Source organism: Antechinus flavipes, chromosome 1 (assembly GCF_016432865.1).
Source record: "Antechinus flavipes isolate AdamAnt ecotype Samford, QLD, Australia chromosome 1, AdamAnt_v2, whole genome shotgun sequence".
Classification (NCBI taxonomy): Eukaryota; Metazoa; Chordata; class Mammalia; order Dasyuromorphia; family Dasyuridae; genus Antechinus; species Antechinus flavipes.
The window spans coordinates 551616493-551642549 of NC_067398.1; the positions used below are offsets into that span (position 1 = coordinate 551616493).

General features: G+C 34.1%; 1 protein-coding gene across 4 annotated transcripts in view; it reads right to left on the reverse strand.

Annotated features, from left to right (window-relative positions):
• The window catches only part of PHACTR1 (phosphatase and actin regulator 1), a 635610-nt gene that overhangs the window by 588604 nt on the left and 20949 nt on the right, over positions 1-26057 (reverse strand). For all 4 annotated transcript variants that reach the window (XM_051970672.1, XM_051970675.1, XM_051970671.1 and 1 more), the window contains one exon: positions 24449-24595. In XM_051970672.1, coding sequence (XP_051826632.1) covers positions 24449-24595 — 147 coding nt within the window. The remainder of the gene's footprint in view (positions 1-24448; positions 24596-26057) is intronic.

Consider the following 26057-nt stretch of genomic DNA (forward strand, 5'->3'; position numbering starts at 1 on the left):
CTCAAAGTAAGAACACTGAATTTGAAAATACTTCATCTCACTAAGCTTCAGTTTTCTCATCATTAGATGACCTTCATGATCTTTCCATTTCTAAATGAATTGATAGTATGATCCTGTTATCCCTTGTGCACCCCCAAAATTAAAATTCACTTTATTTAAAATCCATTAAAATGATCATGAACCAAGGTCTGCTTCATATAGTGGAAATGGCATTGAATTTAGATTCAGAAGATATGATTAAAGTTCTAGCTGTGTAAGTGAATAACTTTTTCTCTAGAAATATCAGTTGCCTCTTCTATAAAATAGGTATACTTATGATATCACACATTCATCAGTGTTTCCAAAGTGATTTCTCATAACAATGTTGGAAAGTAAATTTTTATAAAAGAAGAAACTGAGTCTTAGCTTAGACACTTTGCCAAAAGTCAAACAGTACCAGAAGCCAAATTTCTCTCAGATCTCACAATGACAAGCCCAGTGTCCTCGATACTATCATGTGCTTCTAGGGATAGTCTCAGGGTAGATGGAGGGAATCATAGCATTACCTAGCCACAGTGTTGTTGGTGAGATTCAGCGAGATATGTTAAGTGTTTTGTAAATCTTTAAGCTATGAATATTTGAGCTAAAATATTGTTGCTATTGTTGTAACTGTAGATATTTCTCACTTTCTCCCAGCATCTCATAACACTAACAAATTAGACAAAAAATGCTATTCAATATCATTTTTCTAAATTAACTCTTTATTCGTGTAGTAGGAAAGCAGATAGGATTTGGTATCAAAGGATTTAGGATCTAATCTGTGATATGCCATTTACTATGTGACCTTGTAAATGTTATAACCTCAAAGGGTCTTAGTTTCTTCCTCTCTAAAATGGGACATTTGGACTAGATGATCTCTAGTCAAACATCTTTTAACTTTGATTCCTTTGATATCATCTTCTTGCATGCTCAGTTTCAGCTAAATACTTGACCTTCTACCTGCATGTTGAGTCTGAGTAAATGACTAACTAAAGCTTAACTAAAATTGCTCGAGAACTCCTACATCTTCTGGTAATACTCTGAACCGTCCACCCAGGAGACCTATTCTGAGCAAGAGCCAACACAGAACTGTAGAGATTTTCCTCTGAGCTTTCTCATCAGTTTGATTCAGAAGAGAAAAGCAAAGAGAAACCATGCTTCACTCTGGGATCTTGCAACTCAGCCAGCTGGCTCTAGCCCCTGTGTCTGCCTGCTTTTCTTCTCCCAGCAGGTGCTAATTCACTAAAACTTATTAACAACCTGTGCTAACTGGAGAAGGATTCAGACTCATCCCTAGGAGAATACTTCTCACCATACCAAAACACAATCTCTGTCAATGTGCAGTAAGAGTTAAACTCTCTCTGTCTCTGTCTGTCCCTATTTCCTCCTGCTCTCTCCCCCTTCCCCCCCCCCCTCTGTTTCTTTTTTATCTCTGTCTCTGTCTCTCCTTCTCATAGTGCCATAAAGGTAGCTAAAGTCAATAACCAATGGATTTGTCCCTTGAGAACTATTGTTAAACAAGGGGTGCATGAAAACAACGGCCATGTTTCTAACTAAATTCTCCTGACTGAAAGGAATAAAGCTATGGTGAGCAATTAGACCTGACTGGTCAACAGAGGCCTAGAGAGTTGGCCAGCTGCCTAAATCAACATCCCAGGAGGCTTACCCTCCCAGCCCACAAAGGCCTCTACTCTAGCTAAATCAAAGAGGAAGGGGAGAGGCCATTGTTTGATAAATTCAGATTCAATAACAGTTAAATTTTTTTTATCTGACATTAAACTGTGCTGAAACCAATTATCCTGGATCTGTTAGTGCCTTTTATATTCTCTTTTGTCATTTTCCCTGGAATTTCCCATACCTTATTATAGGGCACTTTAATTTTCTTAAGTAGTTACTCCTCATGAAAAGTTGTATTCTAAGCTTCTTTCTAAATGCCTAAGTATCCAGAAATGAATAGGGAGAAAAAACTTAAAGACTCAGTGAAATGCCTATTTTTTTTCCATCTCTCATCAGCTGAGTCCCTCCCTCTGTTCCAGAGGCAAGGCTGTAATTCGAAGCTTTAATGTATAAAGGCTTGTTCTTTTCTGATTATGGTGGGACCTAAACTTGAACATTATAAAAGGGAAGAAGAGGAAGAGGTTCACTTTCTTTGCAGCAATCTTGTTACCCTCTCTGACTCTCATTTGAAAGCAGGTATGACTTCAACAAATTCACAATTATTTTATAACAAAACAAAACAAAAATCCAATGCTTAAAAAAAATTAAAAACCTCAAAGTTCAAGTGCCCATTTGAAATCCAAGAACATTATGGTAAAGTTTCCTTTGGAATACCCCAACATCACAATTCCCTCTCTCTCTTCTCCTTCCTAGTTAAATGGTAGTGATTTTTGCTAGTAGTAGCTGGGAAGGGTTGGTCAGTTCTCTAGGATCTGACTTACACCTTTTATGTATATGTTTGAAGTTTGTAAGGCTAATGAGGACCAAGAAACTGACTTAGCATTTCTTCAGTTGTACATAAGATTCTAAATAATTCATTAGGATGTCCTTGGCTGTGAAAAGTTTGAAGGTCTAAACATGGATTTGGGAATATCAAACAGCTTGATATAATGGTGGACTGTTTTATGAGGAAATCCTTCTTTGCAAACTCATTGGCATCCAAAGAAGCAAAGGGGGGGGGAGAAAAGGGAAAAGAGGGAGAAAGGGAGAGGGGGAGAGAAGGAGAAAGAAAGAGAGTGGGACAGGGAGGGGGAGGGAGGGAGGGGGAGAGAGAGAGAGAAGAAGAAGAAGAGAAGAAGAAGAAGAAGAAGAAGAAGAAGAAGAAGAAGAAGAAGAAGAAGAAGAAGAAGAAGAAGAAGAAGAAGAAGAAGAAGAAGAAGAAGAAGAAAGGAGGAGAAGGAAGGAGGAGAAGAGGAGAAGGAGGAGGAGGGAGGGGGGAGGGAGTAAGAAAGGAAGGGATGGAAGGAGGGAGAGAGAGGAAAGAGAGAGGAGGAAGGAAGAAAAGAAAGGAGGAAGGGAAGAGGGGAAAAGAAAAAGAGAGAGATCCTATAAGTAATTTAAAATGCCTGTATTAGCTATAATTATACATCTTATAAAGTAAAATTAATATTTCTTACAAAGTTGATTTTTAATCCATTTTCAAATCCTTTTAGAATTTTTCTTTAGGTCCTCTCATAGTAGCAGTAAAATAACTGCTTATTAATATAACAAATTGATCTTTTAAAGAAATAAATATTTTGTTGACTGATTATTAAATCACACTAAGTGAAGGCATTCTAATGATCCTTCCTAGACATATTGTACTTCCAAATTATATTTAAAAACACATTGTCAAACACATATTGATTATATGGCTTTCAGATCTTATTCTGTAAATGATCAGAGATTCATTCATCATCAGTGATTCTTGATTCATATGGATTTTCTCTAGAAGCTGTCTTTCTTTTCTTCTTAGTCATATAAGATATTTGCATTTTGAATTTAAGGTAAAAGCAATAAAAATATACCCAGAAATAATTCAACCATTCCCTCCCTCACTCCCCCCCCTTCCTCCCCCTCTCCCCGCCATAAAAACAAAAAAATCCCTCTGCCAATGTTCCAGATCTCAAAGTAGTTCAATGGAGTGGAAAGAACATTGATCTAGATATAAAGAAAAATTAGGAATAAATGTTTACTATATTACTAATTGGCTCCATGATCTAGTATGTATTTACTTTGTACATATGTATATGTTGTTATCCTCTAATAAGACAGGAGCTTCTTGGGTGCAGTTTCTGTTTCCCTTTTGTCTGCTTACCAATCTTTGTCTGGCTCATAGTAAGTGCTTAATAATGTGTGTTGATTCCTCAGCTTCTGGGAAAGGAACTCACTATTTGGCAAAAATTGCTGGAAAAATTGAAAAATAGTATGGCAGAAACTAAGCATTGAGCAATACCTAACACGCTATGCCAAAGGTATAAGGTCAAAATGAGTTCATGATTTAGGCATAAAGAGTGATACAATAAGGACATTACAAGAGCACAGAATAGTTTATCTCTCAGATCTGTGGAGAAAGAAGGAATTTATGATCAAAGAAGAACTAGAGTACATTATGAAATGTAAAATGGATAATTGTGATTATTTTGTACAAACAAAACCATTGCAGAAAAGATTAGAAAGAAGCAGAAAACCGGGGGAAAGTTTTATATCCAAGAGTTCTGATAAATGCCTCATTTCTAAAATATATAGAGAATTGACTCAAATTTATAAGAATATAAGCCATTCTTCAATTGATAAATGGTCAAAGGATATGAACATCTGTTTCAGACGTTTCAGATGAAGAAATCAAAACCATTTCTAGTCATATGAAAAATGCCCTATTGATCAAAGAAATGCAAATTAAGACAACTCTGAAGTACCACTATATATTTCTCAGATTGGCTAATATGACAGGAAAATATAATAAATTTTGGAGGGGATGTGGGAAAACTGGTTCACTAATACATTATTGGTGGAGATGTAAACTGATCTATTTTGGAGAGCAATATGGGACTTATGCCCAAAAGGCTATAACTGTGCATATCCTTTTATTTAGCAGTGTCTCTAGTGGGCCTGTATCCCAAAGAGATCATAAAAAGGGAAAAGAGATATATGTACAAAAATATTTGTGGCGGCCCTTTTTGTAGTGTCAAGGAACTGGGAATTGAGTGGATACCCCTCAGTTGGGGAATGGCTGAGTAAGTTATGGTATATAAATGTTATGGAATATTATTGTTCTATAAGAAATGATCAGCAGGATGATTTCAGAAAAACCTGGAAATGAACTGGTGCTAAGTGAAGTAAGAACTAAGAGAACATTATACATGGCAACAATAAAATTATGTGAAGATCAATTCTGATGGATGTGGCTCTTTTCAACAATGAGGTGATTCAGGTCAATTCCAAAAGACTTGTGATGGAGCCATCTGCATCCAGAAAGAAGACTTTTGGGATTTGTAATGGGCCAGAATTCTGGAGACAAGAATTCTTACAACAAGGTGTTAACTCAGTGGAATTGATAAGAAAATGGTTATCTAGTTTAGTATGTGAGTTCTCTAGTTCAGTATGATTGATTTAATCTTAAAACAAATAATAGTTCCCTAGTGATATAATGATTGGTTTATACTCACTATACTGTAATAACTGTATATAAGTTGGGACAAACTCAGCCAGAGACATTTACTCCATATCTCATGCGTGTCTTCCTTCATTTCTCCACTGAGACCAAGGGCCATCTGAAGGGCCTCCAGAAAACTATCCTGGACCCCAGACAAGGAGAAGTATTTTGAAGGAGACAATAAATAATTTGGACTTTATTCTTGGCTATTCTCATGGTGATTACTCTGCTGAAATGAAAGTTGATATCAAGACCTCCAGAAAGCTAACCAGAACATTATAGGCATTGAATGTAGATCACAACATGGAATTTTCACTTTTGTTGTTGTTTGCATGCTTTTTGTTTTTCTCATTTTTTTTTCTTCTTGATATAATTTTTTCTTGTGCAATACAATAAATGTGGAAATAAGTATAGAAGAATTGTACATGTTTAACATATATTGTATTTCTAACATTCAAGGGAAAGGGGTGGGGGAGAAGAGGGACAAAAATTTGGAAAACAAAGTTTTGCAAGGATAAATGTTGAAAACTATCTTTGCATATATTTTTGATAATAAAAAGCTATTTAAAATTTTAAAAAAATATTGATTATTTGAGGGAAGTCAGTCTTTTTTCCTCTTTTCCCACATTTATAAAACAAAGGGAATAGAGATATAGAAAATGAATTACAAGATTCTTTCTGTGATTTTCTGAGTTTTTTTTCTCTAAGATACAACATTACAGTTAAGCATGAATCACACAAGGACTAAAACATTTGGTTAGCTACAAATCCAAGAGTATCATCTAAGTATCATGGAAATGGGGTGGAAGGTTGTCATGGTAGACAGACTGCTGGTCTTGAAGATGAGTCTTCCTAAGTTCAAATCTGTCCTCAGACACTAGTTGTGTGACCCTGATCAACTCACTTAATCCTGTTTGCTCCAGTTTTCTCATATGTAAAATGAGTTAGAGAAGGAAATGCCAAGACAATACAACATGAGATCATGAAGAATTGGACATGAATAAAAACAAAACAAAACAAAAATCCTCCAAAACTCTAAACTGAATATCAACATACAAGTGAGCAATTCTTGGTTCTAGTCGCAAAGTACTGTCATATAAATGTAAGCAATAGAATTGACATTATAATTAACTTTTATCCCTTGGCAGTTATAGATCTCCAGTGGTAGTAAATGATAAGAGTAAATGGTCTTGGTATGGGTCTTAAGGAACAAATGGGAGTATTTCCCACTGTGGTTGGGAAGTTTAATATACCTAACACAAAGGAAAGGCTTTATCTTAACCCTTGTATTTCCATTTTAGACACAGACATCCCTTTTCCTTTAGCATCTGAAAAATTGTAATTAATTTTAGTATTTAATTCTTTCCTTATTAACTAGTACTATACCATTGATCATTTCTAAAAACAACCATTCCTACAATGGAATCAGTTGAAAAAGAACACCATAAATTCCCTATTGACTAGGAAAACTTCAATACTTTAAAAAGCCTCTGTTTTCGTTAATATGAGTACTCTTCCCTTTATGTTGATAGCAGCTTATCCATGCCTTTATGGAAGCTCTATGATTAAATCAGATATATCAGACTAAGGAAAGACTTGATCCCAACTTACCATTATTCTTTCATCAGCTGCTCCTCAATAGAGAGCTCTGAATTCCATGTCATGGAAGATAGTTCATTAAATCCCAGGGTGAAGGCAAGAATATGATATGGGAAAGCTATCTACATTTTAGGGTTTGAAGAAAGCCACCTTGGAGAAACCTCACTTGTGAAAATAGAATGTTCATGAAGAAGAAAATTATTTTAAAGGACAACATAAGTGATTGCATTTCTTTTCTTGTATCACCATAGAACTGAAGGAGAAAAATGAATTTAGTTATGGCTTAGACAAAATACTTGAATGTTCAATTCATAAGAGCAATCAGGCCTTATATGAACTTTTCAAAAGATTCATTGAAAATAAAATGCAATAACAACTAGCAAGTAAAAGAAAACAACTCTATGATACACAAATTGTCATTTGTTTCTTTCCATTTTGAGCTGTCCTTAATGCCTTGAGTGACTTTACGTGTGTTTCCAGCCATTTGATGAAATGATTCTTCACTGAGTTCATCCAAAATATTTTCTAAGAAAGAATTACTAACTTAGATGTCTATATTACAAAGATGGGTATTTGCTGCTGAAAAATTCCCATTTGAACCTTGTCTGCTAGTTGTATTTTATAGCCTTCAAAATTGTTGATTAAATTTAGTAATTCATAGATAATATTTACAAAAAGCCTTAAAGTTTGCAGAGTGATTAACATACATTATTTCACTTGATCCTCACACCAACCCTGTGATCCACTATCATTTTCATTTCACAGAAGAGGAAAGTGAAGTCTTTTTATACAATTAGTAAATAACTGAGACTAGACTCAAATGGAGTCTTTCTGACTGCCAGGATGCTGTTCTATCTACTATACAAGCTGTCTCTTAAGTTGATAAAGTATTCTGTGATCTATTCTAGCTTCTCAAATTACACAATAACTAAAAAACAGTGGGAAGATCATTGGGATAAGTGCCATAATGTTTCCACTCAAGAGTTACTAGTTGCGTGAGTTGAGGAAACTCATTACTTAATTTATTTTTAAAATGAGATAATAAAAAGTGCACCATTTGCCTCTGTGTGATTTTGAAGAAAAAGTCTTGCAAATCTGTAACTTCTAAGTAAGAATCTCAGAGTAGTAAAGATATGGAAAATTACCAAGTTTATACCTGAACAGGAATTTTCTTTATAGCACTAACAAATAGTGTTCTAGACTCCATTCCCAAACCTCCAGAAATGTTAAGTTTGTTACATTCCCAGGCAGCCTATTTTATTTTGGGGTAGCTTTAATTGTTAGAACTGTTTCCCTTAAAAGGCTTCTTTGCAAATTTTCTTCCTTACCTAAAGCCACTTAGCACTTGCCATACCTTTCCTAAGGCTTTTCTTATTTTCTCTAGATCTAATCTCAAATCACTAATCAAACAGCATGATTTTATTCTCTGAATGTTCCAGTTTAGGAATGTATTTTCTAGATGGGATCTGAGCAAGGCAAGGTTTGGGTAAGATCACTGCTTTCTTCATTCTAGATATTATACAATTCCATTACTTCATCCTGAGATTAGAGAGGCAGAATGGATAGTGTCAGAAAGTCAGGAAGAACTTTATGATTCCTGCCTTTGACAAAGATTGTCTTTGTGACCCTAAGCAAGTCACATAACTGCTCAATACTCCAGACAACTCCAATTAACAATTGCAGAATAATTGCCAAGTTATTTTGGAGAAGATATTTGCTTGCCCACTGTGAAGGAACAGAGATTATACTAGCTTGTTTTTGATCTTTGTGTACCATTAATAACTACTTAGAACTTGTAGACTACTAAAACCTCCAAGCTTTGTCACATTAAATATTTTCCAGTTATTTTTTCTCCTTTTTTATATGTAAAGTTAATATTTGTCCCCATTAAATATCATTTTATTGGGTTTGATCCACTGTTTATCCCACTAAGGTCATTTTTTTAATCCCAGTTTTTAACACCCTTCGCCAACTGATTTGGTTTTATCTCTCTGACTAAAGATTATTCTCTTGTAGAAAAAATGAAGACAAAATATTAGGTAAGTAGTATTACATTCTCTCTGTTATCTCTTATCATCATCCCATTCACCCCAAAGTGTAATTCTACCTTTGATTTGATGTTTTTATTTTCTTCAACATAAATAAAAAAGGAAGAAAAAAAACTACACTTTGTGTCATCGTCAACATTCATTGCTTATAACAACTTATTCTGATACTTAGGATCCTGTGATTCTCACAAGACCACATCACTCCTTTGTATTTATCCTCAACTATCTGCTCATACTATCATCTACTGAATGTGCCTTTTAAAAATCTAATCTAAATGTTGAGAGTTGGGGCAGACCTCTGTAAATCTAGCTACTGAAGAGAAAGAGACTGGCAGATCTCCTGAGCTCTGGTGTGAGCTATGGTATCAATTGCTGTCAGCCCTAAATTCAGCCTGTACACAGTGAGCTCCTTGTATTAGGAATGTCAGGTTATCTACAGAAAGGTGAACTGGTCCAAGTTGAAAATGGGACAGATCAAAGCTTCCATGCTGATTACTGATAGCATTGGGTCTGTTGGTTGGCTTTACCTATTCAGCCTGGGTGAGATAGGGAGACCTAGTATATGAAAACATTATCATTATTATTATTGGGCAGCTAGGGTGAGCAGTAGAATGAGAGACCTAAAGATAGGAAGACTCATCTTCCTGAATTCAAATCTGGGCTCAACACTTACTGAATGGCCTTGGGTGTATCACCTAACTCTGCCTTAGTTTCCTCATCTTTAAAATGATTTGGAGAAGGAAATGACAAATCATTCTATTATCTTTGCCAAGAAAATGCCAAATGGGGCCATGAAGAGTTGGATGTGACTGAAAAATAACTTAACAATCTTGAAAAATATATAATTAAGAGCAGTTAGTTTTCTATGCAATCATATAGATCTCTTTATTTTAATAATTCTACTTTATCTTCCTTGTTAGAATAATTTTTGATTGTGCCATCTAAGTTTCATTATTGAGATCATTACATTTATGTTGTTTTGTCATTTTCAGTCACATGATAATCTTTATGACCCCAATTATTTATTTGTTTATTTGTCATTTCCTTCTCTAGTTCATTTTACAGATGAGGAAACTGAGACAAAAAGGATTAAGAGACTTCTCCAGTCACACAACTATTAAGTGTCTGAGGTCAGATTTGAATTCAGCCCTTCCTAATTGCAGGTCTGGCATTCTACTGCATAACCTAACTGCCCCAAGATCAGTATGTATCTTTTGAAAATATTTTTCTTTATAGAATTATAAGTCATGAGCCCTATCCATCCTTTGAAGTGTTAGAAACCTGTATTACCCAAATCTAAAGTATATCTTCTTTATGAGCCTTACACTATCCTTCCATGACTCACTCATCTCTTCCTTCTGTCCAAATGGTCTAGAATACCATAATACCAATTCTGTTTCTCCTTGCATTTATCTTCATCAAAGTACTTTGCACCATCTTATCCTTTTCTGATTCATGGGTTTCCACACTGAAATGTATTATATTGACATGATATGTTGTTCCACTTCATCTTTTATACTCTCTCTTATTTTATATTAGGTATATCTTGTCATTGCCACATTCTAGTCATGTATCACATGCTATCAAGTCTTAGTGATACCTATGTCATTCTACGTAGCTCCTTTGTAAACTAGTATATTTTAAAAATAGCTACAATTATAATATAGGATATATTCAGATAAAGAATTATTAAAACATATTAGGATAATATAGGATTTATAGAATTTTACATATTTATATATAATAAAGGATGAGGCTATATGGTCAACTTAACAATAAGATTGAAAAGTCACTAAAATGAGCCACATTTGAATATAAAGGCCAATCTAACATGGAAATATATTTTGCATGAATCCACATAATTAATATATTGCTTGCCTTCTGTGATATGTGGGAGGGGACTGAAGGAAAGGAGAGAATATGGAACTCAAAATTTAGAAAGAAAATAATTTAAAATATTTTTTAAAAGTGGAAAGGTCATTACTTTAGAGCTTGATCTTATACAGAAAGAGAATTATAAACATGAACACAGTATATAATAATGATAGCTAGTCTTGATGAATTGCTTAAGAGTTTACAGAGTACTTTGTTAAAAAAAAAACTCAATTAATGTTTACAACAACCCTGAGAAGTAGTACCATTTCTATCTACATTTTACAAATAAATTAGGGCTGAGGAATTAAGTGACTTACCCAAGACTACAAGGCTAATAAGGATCTAAGGCAGGATTTGAACTTAAGTGATCTTGAACCAATGTCTAGAGTTCTATGCATTATGACACCTACATGCCCCACTATAAATATAAACTGGTATTATTCATAGAGACTTAGAATCTTTGATTTGAAAAGAACATCTAGCCCAGTGACCTAATTTCATTGTTCCAGATAGGTTATGACATATTAATGTATTCATCTCATAATAAAAGCACATAAGAATCCAAACACTTTAGAATTAAGAATTCTTAAATCTCTTTATGATAAATTATGTTCAAATTTGCTAGTTCTTATTTATGTCTTAATTTTTATTTACCAAAGATTACTTAGATGTTTTATTAAAACTAAATGACAAGAGATTTAATACAGATCTTTCTGGTGTTTTATCTGCCCACAAAGCATTAGAAAATATTTGTTGTTTTCCTTTAATGTATCAATATTTAAATGAACTTGTGAACCCATTAATATGGATATTACATCATTGATGCCTTTTTACCACATGGAATTATTGTTCATATTGTCTCAAAGAACTTTCAAAGAGACCATCCTAGAACACTATAGATGTTTACTGAAGCCCTCAATAACCAGTGCTTTCCCTCTCAAATTACCCTGTATTTAAATACTTTGAATATATTTGTCTTTATATTTGTGATTTTTAAAAATATGTACTTATGGTCTCCCCTACAAGAATGTAAGATACTTGTGAATTGAGTCTGTTTCATTATTTTTATTTGCATTACCATAACCTGATTAGTTGATTCTTCTAGGTATTTTGAAAACATTTTTTCCTAAGGTAATGAAACCAAATTATTTCGCAGCATAAAATCTCACTTTGATTTTAGACAAAAATATTCTCTGATTGAAGCTGTGTAAATTTTGGGCTACCACAATATCTAAGAAAAAAAAGTCATTTCCCCAAAGTTCAGTGAAAATAAGGGGCAGTATATGTCCAAACTCTTTCCTATCTATTCAAAATTGCTCATCAAATCTTGGTTTCATGGCTAAAAGTTTTTACCCATCTATCGGCTCTTATCTCTTCACTCTTACTTAATGCAACATTTCCTTAGGTAATATCATCTAGTTTTATTTACAAAAGTCTAGGAAATAACTTGTTGAACTGTAGTTTCTATATATATATATAGTTCTTTGTTTGATTCATCTTTTTTGTATTTCTTTATAATTCCAGGGCTTAGCAGAATGCCTGTTATACAGTAGCTGCTTAATAAACATTTTGATAAATTGAAAGACTAATAAAATTTTTTCTTAGTCTAAATTTTTAGACAAGATTTAAAAGAAATATATATATATACATATATATGTATTTATGTTTCTGAAAGATGGCATGTAAAATTATTTATTATAACTATTAGGAACGTAATTTTAATTTTTATTAACTTCAATAGTGCATCTAACCACTTAAGAAGATCTAATCTCTCATTCTTAATGGGATTTAATTAAGTCATTTGATTTATAATGAAGATGCCTCATTTTGTCAAAAAAACAATAACAATGTTCTCAAGATTACAAAAAGAAAAAACTTGGACTTCTTAGGTTGACATCTGTCACTCTAGTATATGTTTCTATTGAAATTCTTTCTTAGTGTATATAACAGTACTTAAAAATTATCATCAAATTTTCTATACATATCGTGTTTTTATATAATGATTTGCTGTTCTATTCTAAGTTCTTTGAGAGTGTTCTTTGTTTTGTTTGTTGTTCTTTGTTTGATTCATCTTTTTTGTATTTCTTTATAATTCCAGGGCTTAGCAGAATGCCTGTTATACAGTAGCTGCTTAATAAACATTTTGATAAATTGAAAGACTAATAAAATTTTTTCTTAGTCTAAATTTTTAGACAAGATTTAAAAGAAATCTTAATTTTCATGAGATTATTTCAATTTTTTTTACTTTTAGGATTTTAATCATTGTCACGTTCCCTTTTATTCCTATATTTTTACTATTTCCCTCAACAGCCTTGCTATATAGTGATAAAAGGAATTAGATATAAGAAATCAAAACTCAAATATTGTATTTTTTTATGGATTTTACCATATTTTAGAAAAAATAGGTTTGAAAAAACAAAATAGATTCACAGATTGGCATTTGGGACCTACTTAAAAGATTTTATTTTGTTATCACAATCCAACTATAAAATATCAGCTAGCCAACATGGCAATTATACAAAATTAAAATTGTTCATGAATGGATGAACAAGTCAGACTTTTCAGTACTAGTTAAATATAGTCTTTGTTACCTTTCCACACCAGTGTTTCTATTAAATTATCTTTAATAATGTGGAACAGGAGAGAAGATGTTATAAAGATACGAGGGACAATAACTCTGTGGAACTGTTCAAATAACTGAGTTTATGAAAATACTCTACAGATGATATAGGTCTTTAAGAGGGAGCAGGGCCATAGAAATTGATCCTCAACATTTTATCATATGAGCTCCTGCATAGAGGCCCTGTGAGGTATATTTAGAGCTTGTTTTTAGCTCACTTCTATATTATTTTATAGTTTTCAAACTGTTTGATTCATACACAAAATTTGTAGTTAAGAGATATTTTATAAACAAAATGGTAACAACATCAGGCTCTTGTTTTGTTTGACAAAAATGGAACAACCCTTTTGTTTCTTGGGATGCAAATGCCATTTAAGAGAGATAAAAGGATATTACTGGTCATGCAGATGAGCAAATATGCAAATTAATTTTGCAATGTAAGGAAGGTTTTTTAAATTAACTGAACAAACAATACAAACATCATTTATATTAATTCCTGACAACATCATGAAGTCATTGCAAAACATTGGAGTCATTCTAGTGGTGAGTGATAAATATAGTTCTTGGTGGAGAGTTGGGACCAGTATCAGCTAAAATTTTTAAAACTTGACTGATGATTTATTTCTACAAAATGCAAATGGACTTATTTGAGCAGAAAAGAACAAAAGCTACTCCAAGCATTCTGTAACTAGGAAAAAATTAAGCCATCCTGAAGTTTTGGGCAGTTTCAATAATGTATCAAGTGGTTAATTTGCTTATAAACTATTAAGCAAATGTCTCTTTATGTCAAAGTACTGTAAAATACAGTCATAAAATCATATTGTATCATAAATTATGTATAATAGGAACATAATGATCAACTGAAACTTGCTGTGGTGGGTGAAATCCATCATGGTTCCAAACTCCGCATTTGTGTAAAGCATGAGTTAAAAAACTTTCCCTTTAGAGCAAAGGCATAGATATTTTTGAGTATCTTCCAAAATTCTAAATCTCAAATATCAACAAAAATAATTTATTTTCATGGTTTCCATGGACAATATTGTTTTATTTCATAACTTCTAGTTATCAAAGTATCAGACCAAGGAGAGAGCATTCAGTGGCTGGAGAGCTGGGACTGTAATGTCAGGAAGATCTGGATTCCAGCCCTGCCTCTGACACATTCTGGCTGCCTGACTCTGGGCAAGTGACCTTTCAGTGTCCCCTGGCAACTCTGTAACACTAATGTATAAAGGACTCAGGTCTGCATTATTTGAGGGAATACCCCATGACAATGGAACTCTATGTCCATTACAAACAAATGAATGTCAGAATAGAGACTTTCTCTGCCATTTGTTGTATTTCATTGCAAATTACATGCTAGATACATAGGGTCAGGTCTTGTAATGGTAGAAATAGCTCCATTTATTTAAAGGCTAATAAGACATCTTCAAATCACTGTTCTTAAGGTCAAAATTTTAAGGATCTTTAATGTTATATGAGATCTTTTTTTTTTCCTACAAGGTCTCTAAGTTATAGATGATCTCTCAAGAGTTTCTATGACCATCAAATCTTAATTAAACATAGTTCGGCAAAAAAAAAAAAAAAAAAAAAAAAAATTTCTCTGGAGGACACAGCTGTTCAAATTGTAGAGTCAGAATCTAGCAGCTGGCTTCCTAATTATATAAACACCATGGTGTTTAAGTGGGAGATAACAAAATTCAACAGATTGTGACTGTTCCCTCCGGGATGTTTCAAGTCTCCCACCTACAAGGGATCAGACTCTGCCCTACTATTCAGGTATTGTCCTCTGTAGGTCAAAACAAGTAGTCTTCTGAAATCCAAGTACAATGGTTTCCCTTCATATATTTTGACTTTATGTAGAATTTTAGTTAAAAGCAAGTCTAGCTAATGTCCCATATAATGAAGTGTCAACCAGTAGCAAAATCATCAATTACAATGGAATGCTAAGTGAAGAGCAATCTGGTTTGGGCTTAAGTAAAGCCTCATGATTTCACTGGTTCAGAGACTTATGTGAGGAATTTCTAACAATACCGATCTCTTCAAATAAGTCTGAGAATTCTCCTGGGAGCACTGAGAAGTGAATAGACTTGTTCATGGTCACACAGCCAGAATGTATTAGAGACAGAATTTGAACCCAGGTCTTCTTAACTCTGAAAGTAGCTCTCTACTGACTATATCACATTGCTTTTCTCTTTTGCCTTCTTAAGCTACAATTATAAAGTGAGAGACAGATCCTTTCTGTGAAATTCAATATTTGTGGAATTATAAACCTTTATGCAATTCAAACATATGACCTTTGCTCAATGACGGCCATACTAACCCAGAGAAATCTATTTTAAGCAATGGATGTATGTGATTATTGAAACATAAATAGGACATAAAGTAGTGAATTTACTAATTCCAGAGTTGTGCATTCTTTCTGAGTCATTCATCTAAGTTGAATTTTTAATGAGTTCATAGAAAAATCTTATTTTAGGATTATAGACCTGCCTTGTGTTATTATTATCTTAAACTCTTTCTATTGGGGTTAACATCTCATCATGGAAGGATTAAAAGTTTTTCTTGGAAACCAAAAGATAAAAAAAAAAATCAACAAAATGCTTGTGGAGGTTTTAATCAGTGGAAAAGTAAAATGCACCAGGGAGATTGCTAGATCTAATAATGTGTGACTTTTTTCATGCCACCTGACTCTTTACCAAAGATTTCATTGGCAGAAGGTTTATTCTCAGTGGAAGCCTCTTTTCTTCCATGTTAGGCCCACTCATAACTGAACCTGGCTTACCTTCTCCTTTTGGAAAACAAAGTAACACCACTTTCATTCATGAATGAAAGTAGACTGGGAAAGAAAGTAGTACAATTAACACAAAAGGAATTAGCTCCTTGTATGTATTCTCAGATCTGTAGCTGGTTAGCCCATTGTCCTGATATATATGTTATTCAATAAAATGAAATAAGTGTATGGTAGAACCCAGAAATACAATGAACCAGAGTTGTTGTGACAAATATGCATGATGCGTATATATCCTGAGACAATACCTATCCCAACAACCTCTCTATTCTATTTTCTTTCATATCTAGGCTGGTAAGCAGATATTATGGCATTCCTAACTACAGGACCCTACAGACATATGCTTCTTGCAGGCAGAAAGAGCTCCCATACAAGGACAAAGGCATTCAGAGAAGATGGTCTATAGTAGGGCTTCTTAAACTTTTCCATTAGAACCCCTTGTCACCTTGACCTCAGGTATATATGTAGTTACATAAAATAGGCATACAAATCAGGCTTTTACTAGTAATAAATCATAATTTTATGACTCCCCACATTCAGTTATATCACTCCATATGAGGTTGCAACCCACAGTTTAAGAAGCTTTGCTTTGAATAACCTGCTGCTAGAAGATTATTGCTTGAAAATGTAAATATGGACATCAATAGCCAGTTTGTGACTAGTATGTAAATACTAGTATATAAAAGGAATTTAAAATAACTACAAATTTTGATTATTCAAGTTTCACTAAGTAAGTTGTATGAGGACAGTGATGATCAATATTCAATGAAGCTGTAAAATTGATTTCAAGTCTTTTTTTTAAAAGAGTTTTGTAGTATAAAGGCTTTATAATTACAGCTATAAAAATGACAGAAGCCCAATTTTCTTAGTTTATTTATACATGGAAAAGTCAATTTTATCAGTATGAAAATATAAAAGTTCAAGACATCTAGTTTTGCCATCTAATCAAAAAATAACTATGAAAGACATAGGAAGAAAAGATGTTATCTGCATGCAGAGAAAGAGCTAATAGATGTAGGTATAGTATAATTATATAGTAGATTTATAGTTTCATATAAAATCATCCTTTTTATTATACTATATTATGGAAATACTTCTTCTATTCCATAAATTAAAAATTAAAAAAATGCTCAAAACAAACAAACAAACAAAAAAAAAAACTCCACACAATTATTTATATAAATAGGTAGTTTAAGTGCTCATTTTTAAAAAGTATGTAGTTTCTTCTTACTTGACATAGCAGGTATCTGCAAATGATCACCTGAGAGGCAAATCCAGTGGTCACTATTTTGGGGGGTAGATCAACTAAAATAGTTTTAGTATTTTAAAATCATAGAAATTGTATTTAATTTTTTAAAATTTAGTTTGAAGGATGTAGCCATTTGCAGGAAATTTTCAGTCCTTATTTTGCACTGAGTGACTTTCAGAACATCATTAGACATTTAATAGAGTGATTCTCTCTATGTCTCATCAACCTAGACATTTCTCAAAAAATAATTGCTAGCTTTCCTACGTAGGTTGGGTCCATGCTGCTAAATCTCATCTATTTGTTTATTTGTTTTTTACAATATTGTGGGTGAAAATATCAAAGTCAAAAGATTACTAGAATATAATTTGGAATGGTACTATCCCAGCAGTCAGTAGTATTTATCATGGTTATTTGCTTTACTATAGCAATATCCTAGACTTAAACAAATCTAATAAAAGAAAATTCATTTTATCTGCATCCAGAATTTTATGTATGGAAACTTCTTCTACCAATGCAGATCAGCAACTTGATGGCCATAGAGAAGACTAAGGGAGTTTTCTAAAGTTCTGAAAGATTAAATAACTTGTTCATTGTTACACAGTTAACACCAGAAGAACAATTTGAATTTGTTAACTCTATTATGCCATACTGTTTCTATAATATGCTACATAAAGTATAAAATGTATATATTGCGCACATGTTCATTTTGATCCAATTTGCTCTTTATTCTTTATTTGATGTGGATTTATTTTTTAAATCCCCTTTAATTTATAATTATATTTTATTCTAAATGCCCTGTAACTAACTATTCTATTTAAAATTGTAAAAGGATACATTTCAATTTAGTTTTACTCTGATAGTTGATATACACAATTTACCTACATTGATAATATAGATGATGAAACAATTACGTATTTCCTCTTACCATTCAGTAAAGAGCTATAATTAGCAATTATTGTGCAAAGGAAACAAAATATATAGAGGGCAAATGACTTAAAATTCACTCTTTATTCAATAAGGGAGAATAATGAAGAAGTCTGGGAGATTTTGAGGACCTGCAATGCAGAGCTAATCAAAGATAGGAACTTACCTGTAGTACACCCAAGGGGAGGCAATAGGTAGCTTCCTATTTTAATTAAATATGCTAATGTGATGCTAAACTCAATTGTTTTTACAATGCTAGAGAGGGTTGGATTACATGATTTTTGAAATTCTTTTCAGTTTTGGATTATGATCCTATATCCGAAGTTCTTTAAATAATGAAATTCATCTATCCTAGTTGTGACTATCCATAAATAGTATGGATTTTGAAGATTGTTTTATATATGTGTGTATATATATATATATATATACACACACACACAGATATACAATATACAAATTCACCTATGAACGCACAAAAGCATCCAGAGATGGAAGGAAGGAACCACAAAGGAACCAATATGCCTTTAAAAGGAATTTCTTTTACAATATTTTTAAGCAAATTATTATCTAGCATTAGCCTGAATAAATCTAGGGAATCTTCAGATCTTTACATTTTATTTGTTTCTAGCAAGAAGCATTTCAAAATCTTTGGCAAATAATTTAGGTTATTTAAATTCTAATTACAATTAGCAATATATGTGTGTGTGTGTATGTGTGTATACATATATATGGTAGATGCTATTTATAGGACTATTATAGTAATTCAAAAGCCTGGAATTATCAGGTATAACTAGATCCTGCCATAATCACAAATATACTTTCATGTATAGATAATAAGATTTATTTAATTTGGTTTTTTCCATGCTAAGTCATCATAGTGATTACCTGATCCAATCCTTCATTTTCACAAATGAGGAAACTAGAAAGCATTCTTCCCAAGATCACATAGCTAGTTAATAGCAAAACTATAATCCTGATCTGTTGGCACCTAGTTCATTGATTCATTTATTTACTATGCCAACTCTACCTCCTTCTTTGTACAGGCTGAATAATCCAAGCATATACTATCCATGGAAATTATATTCTGTGGATATATGAGCAAGCACCAATTAGTGTTTAAATGTTTAGCCTGTCTCACACTGGGCTATTGTATTTAATGAGTGGAACTGTTCACAATTTTTTATACCAATATAACAGGCTTCAAAAAGAACTTAATAATTCCTAGATTGAAAGCTCCAGAAGTATTCAGTCATTTAATCCATCTTTTAGTTTTGAATGGTTTTGAAATGGTTTTATATACAATGTGAGTTGATTATATAAAGTCCTTAGAGGAATAGTGGGCCAAGTACCAGACTCAGAATGCCAGTGTCAAAAAGACCTGTGGACAAGGCCTGCTTCTGACATATTCTAGCTGTGGGCAAGTCACTTCTTAGAGAGTCTCAGGGTAAATCTTATGTTATAGAACAATTGAGTAGCAGCATTGATAGAAGGGATGCTCTCTCTGTAACTCCCCTCCCCCACCCCCTACCCCTATGCCTACCAAGAAATAGAAGATCTAGTTTTCCTTTGCTCAAAAATTCATTGAGGAGGACCATATTCTCTTCATGTTATTAGTAATTTTTTGTTTCTTCTTTTTTGTATTAAAAACTTTAAAAATTCAAGACACTCTGGGCTAAAATTTGATTCTATTGCTAAAAAAAAAAAAGGAATAAAGATTAGCAGTAAAGTAATAGAATGTGAGCTCTTTGAGAATTCGGATTTTTTTTGTCTTTGCAGCCTTTTTCTATAGCACATAGTACACCATACAATGAGTCTTTAAAAATGCTGCTTACTGCTATCATAGGATAAATGAAACTAAGAAAGTGTTTTATTGAGAAGAATTCTTGTATAAATTTTTGATAATGATTCCATGAATCTTGAAGAATTAAAATAAAAATAGTTTGAGGGTAATTACATTAGACATTAAATTAGTCTAATCTCCTCTTCTAACATTCCCCTTTTCTTCCAGATAGGGATATTTCTTTATTAGGGAAAAAAATAGAGCTGGCAAAATGAGGGCAACCATGATCTGATGCAAAAGCTAGTATACTTGTTAGGTATGTGGTAGTGGGGAATATGTTTAAGAAATGGGTGGAACTTAGAGGCCCTTTTCAACTTTAAAATTCTGTGGTTTCATGATTTTGCAACAGTAGTCCGCCAAGAATGAGTTAGCATAGGGGTCCCACTGGGTGGAGGTGTGTTTGAGAGAAGAGAAGCATTAAAAAGAGACTAGAAAGGATTAACAAAAGAGAAACTTCATTTACTTCACAATTTTACTTAGAACTAGCAAAAGCTGGTTTGTTAAATGGAAAAAATGTTACATTCCTTACTGCTATGTCTTCCTTGGCCCCTAGTTTACAATTTTATCTAACTGATACTCTTGCAGATAATTAGGGTAAGCCATTTCTGACTGTCATTGGCCTCTAGTCCTAACAGGAAGAAGCTATCCTTGCATGATCAGAAATAGCTATCCTTGGATGATCTCCAAAACTGGAACAGGTTTTATCCCCCTAGAGAAGAGGAATGCATTAGGACCTCCTAATACTGAATAATATAATAACACTAATAAGGATAAACTTCCATGTCACTGGATGATTTTCTTCTACTTTTCAATCCTGATCACTATTGATTCTCTCTGTTCCCCCTCATTCCCATATACACAGAAGAAAGAACTAGATTATGAAACAAATGTCACTAGGATACCCATTCTGATCTCTTTTGACCTTTAGGAAAGAACTTTGAAAGTTAGTGCTATAAGATTTTTTACCTACCAAATGGATAATCTTCCTTTTCTCCTGTACCAGACTTTTATTTCAGTCATATTTATTTTAATTATGTAGGCCCATATGTTCTCTGACTTATAGTTCAGATGAGCAGCAGCAAAATCTACCTATTAGCTGGGTGTATGGTGCACAGAAGTGAGTGAATATCTTCATAAGGCAGAATGGTTCTTTACAAGATAAATGTCAGTGGTGCTCATTATTAAATGAGAACATGAAGACATTTCCTAATAACAGTGAGAACATATTCTTCTGTTAGATAAAAGGACATCTTTTGTACACATTTAATTTTTTGAAAAAGCGCTCTTTAAATGATTTTGATCTGTATTATTTTGAGCAAAAAATGAAGTTAATTTATTAATAAATAAAGATTTATTCTTGTGATTCATGTACATCTCCAGAGGCACCTATATGGTCTACTAAAATTAAAATAGACAGATTTGTTTATAAATGAAATAAAATATACACAATATGTAATAATTCTACTCTCTTCCTGTATGTGGGGCCCTATTAGAAATTACAACATTTTGGTAATGTTTTATTATTTATGGATACAGGTGATTGGGTATTAGTATGGCCTGAAGTTAAAGGGAAAAAGGAGTATACCTTATTTTTTCAATAGTGTTACTTCTGATTCAATATAAAATTAAAAACTGTACTTGGATATATATGGACCTGGAGTCTGAAGACCTGAGGCTTGGGTACACATTTTGTTTCAGCCACTTAATAGTTGTCTGTTCTTTGGTGAATTTTTTGAACATTCTAAAATCTCAATTTTCTCATAAATAAAATAGATACAATAATATGTGTACTATCCATATCGCAAAACATTTCCGAATAAAATACTTTACAAATCATAAGATACTGTAAAAGTGTAAATTAACATGATCATCATCATCATTATTATTGAGAATACATCATACAGATTACATCACATGCAATTGAGAGACAATTAAAATATGACCACAGAGATGCAAATATTTCTAACACTTAAAACTTTAATCACTGCTTTTTCTAAAAGTTATGATTGTGAGGAAACAAATACCCAACAACAACAACAACAAAAAATACTAAATTCAACTAAGCATTTAAATGAAGGTATTAACAATAATGTATTTTTGGGGGGTAGGGGCAAAAAAGTTGCATTGCTTAATTCTTTATAAATTGTTGAGAAGTAAAACAAAATCTTCTCTATGCTCAAATTATGTAATTTACTCAGTGTGTACAATCTCAATTCTTCAATAGTACAGATAATAGTAGTAATAGTTTAATTACAACTTGAAGCTCAAAGAGATAAATATGGCTATTTCTTTTAACCAGGAACTACAATTACTTTTAAACATAGGGGGAAGGCACATCTGTGAGAAGAGTTTACTGTGTCAAGAGAGTAACCAACCACCAGCTGTAATATAAACAGCCAGGAGAGGAAACAGCCAAAGTAAAAAGTAGAGCAAAAGTATACACACAAGTTGAGCAGTGTATCAGAAGGCATAAGGCATAGTAAACAGGGACTTAAAGTAGGTGGGTCAAGAAAGGAAAGTTTTCAGTGCTTAGATATCCTGCACTTTGACAACTCTGCCTCTGAATGGGAATAGACATCTCCCCATTCTCTCAAAGCTTTCTAAATTATCTTCATTGTCAACAGACCTTTCATTTCAGCACCATGGAAAGCAGGGACAGCGCTCTGGAATAAATGGAACACTTTTTTTTTTTTTTTTTTTTTAAAGAGAGGGCTGTCCTGAGTGAATCTTCTTTTCATTTGAAGCCAGACAGAAGGGCAGTTGTGGCAAGAATTGTTTTTATTGAATTAAATGCTTTCAAGTTATTGGGCTTAATTTTGTGAAGGAAGATCTCAGATCAACTCATTGACAATTGAGAGCTACAGTTCCCTCTTACTGCTATATAGTGCTATTTCACGGGAAAATAGCAGTGAAATGTAAATAAACCAAATGTTTAGTAAAACTGGTCCACTGTTTAACTTCAAAATTAATTTGAAAGTAATAAACATTGTACAAGAATAGATTGAATTATTTAAAGGAATAATAAACTGCTTGTACCACCTTCAACTTTTTCCCTCCCTCTCTTAAAAAAACAATTTTTTGATGGGCCCAGGAATAATTTGTTAGCAATGATTCTAACATCAATTTCCCAGGGCACACATATCAATCATAAACCAACCTGAATTACTCAAGGAAAGATTAGAATATAAACTACATTTATAATTACACTGAATACTAAAAAATGCTGCAACAACTATCATTGCTTTTCTTTAGCTTTTCCTTGCATTAAAAAGCTAAAGTGTATGTTGGATGAAAAAAACACCAATTACACTTTAAAGAAGTTTCATACATTTTCACTGTGAGAAAATAGAAACACAAAGTAGGAGATTTTATTTGTTGACTTACACCAATCAGATGGGGATGATCACTTTATCAATATTAATATAAACATTTTAAAGATTTTTTCCCATTTTGCCTTAAAGAGAGGAAAGGAGGACAATATTCTAGTAGTTACCAGGTACAAGCAGAGAGTAAAGTTAACCTACATGAAAGGTTCTTAAAATTACCTGTAAGATATTAACAGCACTAATAGCTGACTACTAGTTTCAGCAGATGGATTTCAGAGGTAAACCTGGAGCTGGTTCTATGGAAGCATTTCCAACTTGCTCAGCTTTTCATGACTCTTCCTCTCTCTCCCCTTCCCTTCCTTTAGGGCCTCAGATATCATTTTCACTTTTTTCCATTTGAACTCCTTTAGTCACAGTATAGTGACAATCACCAAATAAATTCTCTTACACATGGAGTGAAAACACCATTGTCATCATCACCATTGCTAGTATCTTTATTTTCCCACAAACTCCTTGGCGAACACATTGTTGAAATCCCTCAGAAAACCGACATGCAGATAGGAGACCAACATTATAGCAGTGGTTGTACACTGTCACCAAGTTCTGCCCTGTGTTAGACCCCACACAAACTAATCTCTTCTAAGCCCTTCTCACACAACCCATGGACTATCCTAACCCCCTTTCTAAGCTATTTTTATTATTGATACTGTTTTCCCGTCTTATAGGAGAATATGATGGGAAAACCCTTGTGTGACACTTTCAGAGAATGTCATATTTCAAATGCTGCTCTGCCCCCTCCCCCCTCCACAAACACATACACACCGCACACCCTCTTTACTCTGGCGACACAAAGAGAGTGAGTGAAGGAGTGAGTGCAGGGCACTCTGCCTGAGCAGGTTGGGGGGCGGAGTGGGGGAGTGGGAAGAGGAGCGTAGCGCAGGGAGAGGAGTGGGAGATCACTGAAGGGGGCGGGGGACTGAGCGGAGGAAAGAGGAAGGGAGCAGGGAGAAGGAAAGAGGGTCGTTCTTACCTGCCCCCAGGTTAAAGGAGATCCTAGCCTCGGCGAGATACGGAGTATCGCTCTTGGACCGCACTCTCCTGATGGGCCGCCGGTCTATATCATCTTCCGAAGATGCCGCCATTAATGTGGGAGGAAGGAGCAGGGTCGCCCGGCGAGCTGAGAGAGAGAAGGAGATGGAGAGAGAGGCGGAAAAGAGGAGGAGGGGAGAGGAAGAGGCGCGCACACATAGAAAGGGGGATGGGAAGGGAAGAAGGGGTATGGGAAGGGAGAGGGAGGGGAATGGGGGAGGAGGGGGAAAAGAGAGGGAAAAAAGAAAAAAAGAGGGAGAAACAGAGAGAAGAAGAGAATGGGGGGAAGGGAGAGAAAGAAAATCCGTTAAGGATCTATGGACTGGAGCAGAGATCAGGAAATCACTCCTTTCAGTTCACTCCCCCCACCCACCCACCGCGCCCCTGCAGCCCTCTGCCACCGGGCAAGTAGGTTCAGTATCCTCTACTGACCCCCGCCCCTATCCTGATCTTCAGTTGTCAGCAGAGATACGAAGCCACAGGCTTGTCCCCTGGAGGGGAAAAATAAAATTCTGAGGAAAAGATGCCCAGTCAGCAGTATATATCTCTGCCTGCCAAATATACTTACCCTGCTCTTCATGTATGTTCACACACTATTATTTCAATAAACAATACTGTCCTTGTTGAAGGTGTTCTGGGTTGTTTCCGCTGCTCTTGCTTTCCCTTATTAGACTTATTAAGTTGTGGTAGCCTAGATCATTGACGGTAAGGGAAGAGGTGAAAGCTGCCGCATTGAGTATATCCCTGGGTAGCACCACTCCACCTCAGGGTATTCAAGTGAAAATTTGACCTTTCCTGAAAAGTGCAATCTTTTTTTGCCCTGCTTCCTCACCTCCCCCCAGATTGGGGGGGAGGGGGCGAAGGAAGGCTGATTTCATTTATTTCAAGTTAATTCATTGCAATAATGATTTATTAATTCAGTAGGCATTTATCGAGTATTTACTGACTGCAAGTATTGAAGATTAGTATGCTCAAAGTCCGCATCTAGTTACTGGACATATAAGGAGAGAAAGGAAAATGTTCCTGCCCTCAAAGGGCTTACTTTATACTATGGTGACTCATACAAAAAGTAGTCACTGAAAGAGGCAAGGGAAAGATGAAATGACTAGAAGAAAAGTTGAGAATGGAGGAAAAACTCACAAGAGGAAGGGAATCAGAGCAGGCTTTGCAAAGGGATCAACTCTAGAGCTGAAGCTTGAAGATTTGGAATCCAAGTCCCTTGTGTGAGGAGGGATTGGATTCAAAGCATCAGAAAGGTTTTTGCAAATGAGTGGAAAAGGGATAGAGAAAGTTTGATTCCAAGAAGTTAGCTGTATAGTTTGACTAGAATGTAGAATACATGAAAGTTGGAGATGGATTGTAAAAGATCTTAAATGTTTGACAGTGAAATTTGCATTTTACCTCAGAAAATTTGCAGACATTAAAGATTTTTGATCAGGGAAGTGACATGGTCAGACAGGCTCAGAAAGATTATTTTGACAACTGTGTGGAGGGTAAACCAGAAAGACATAGATATCAAGAGAGATAATTAGTCGGAAGATGGTTAGAAT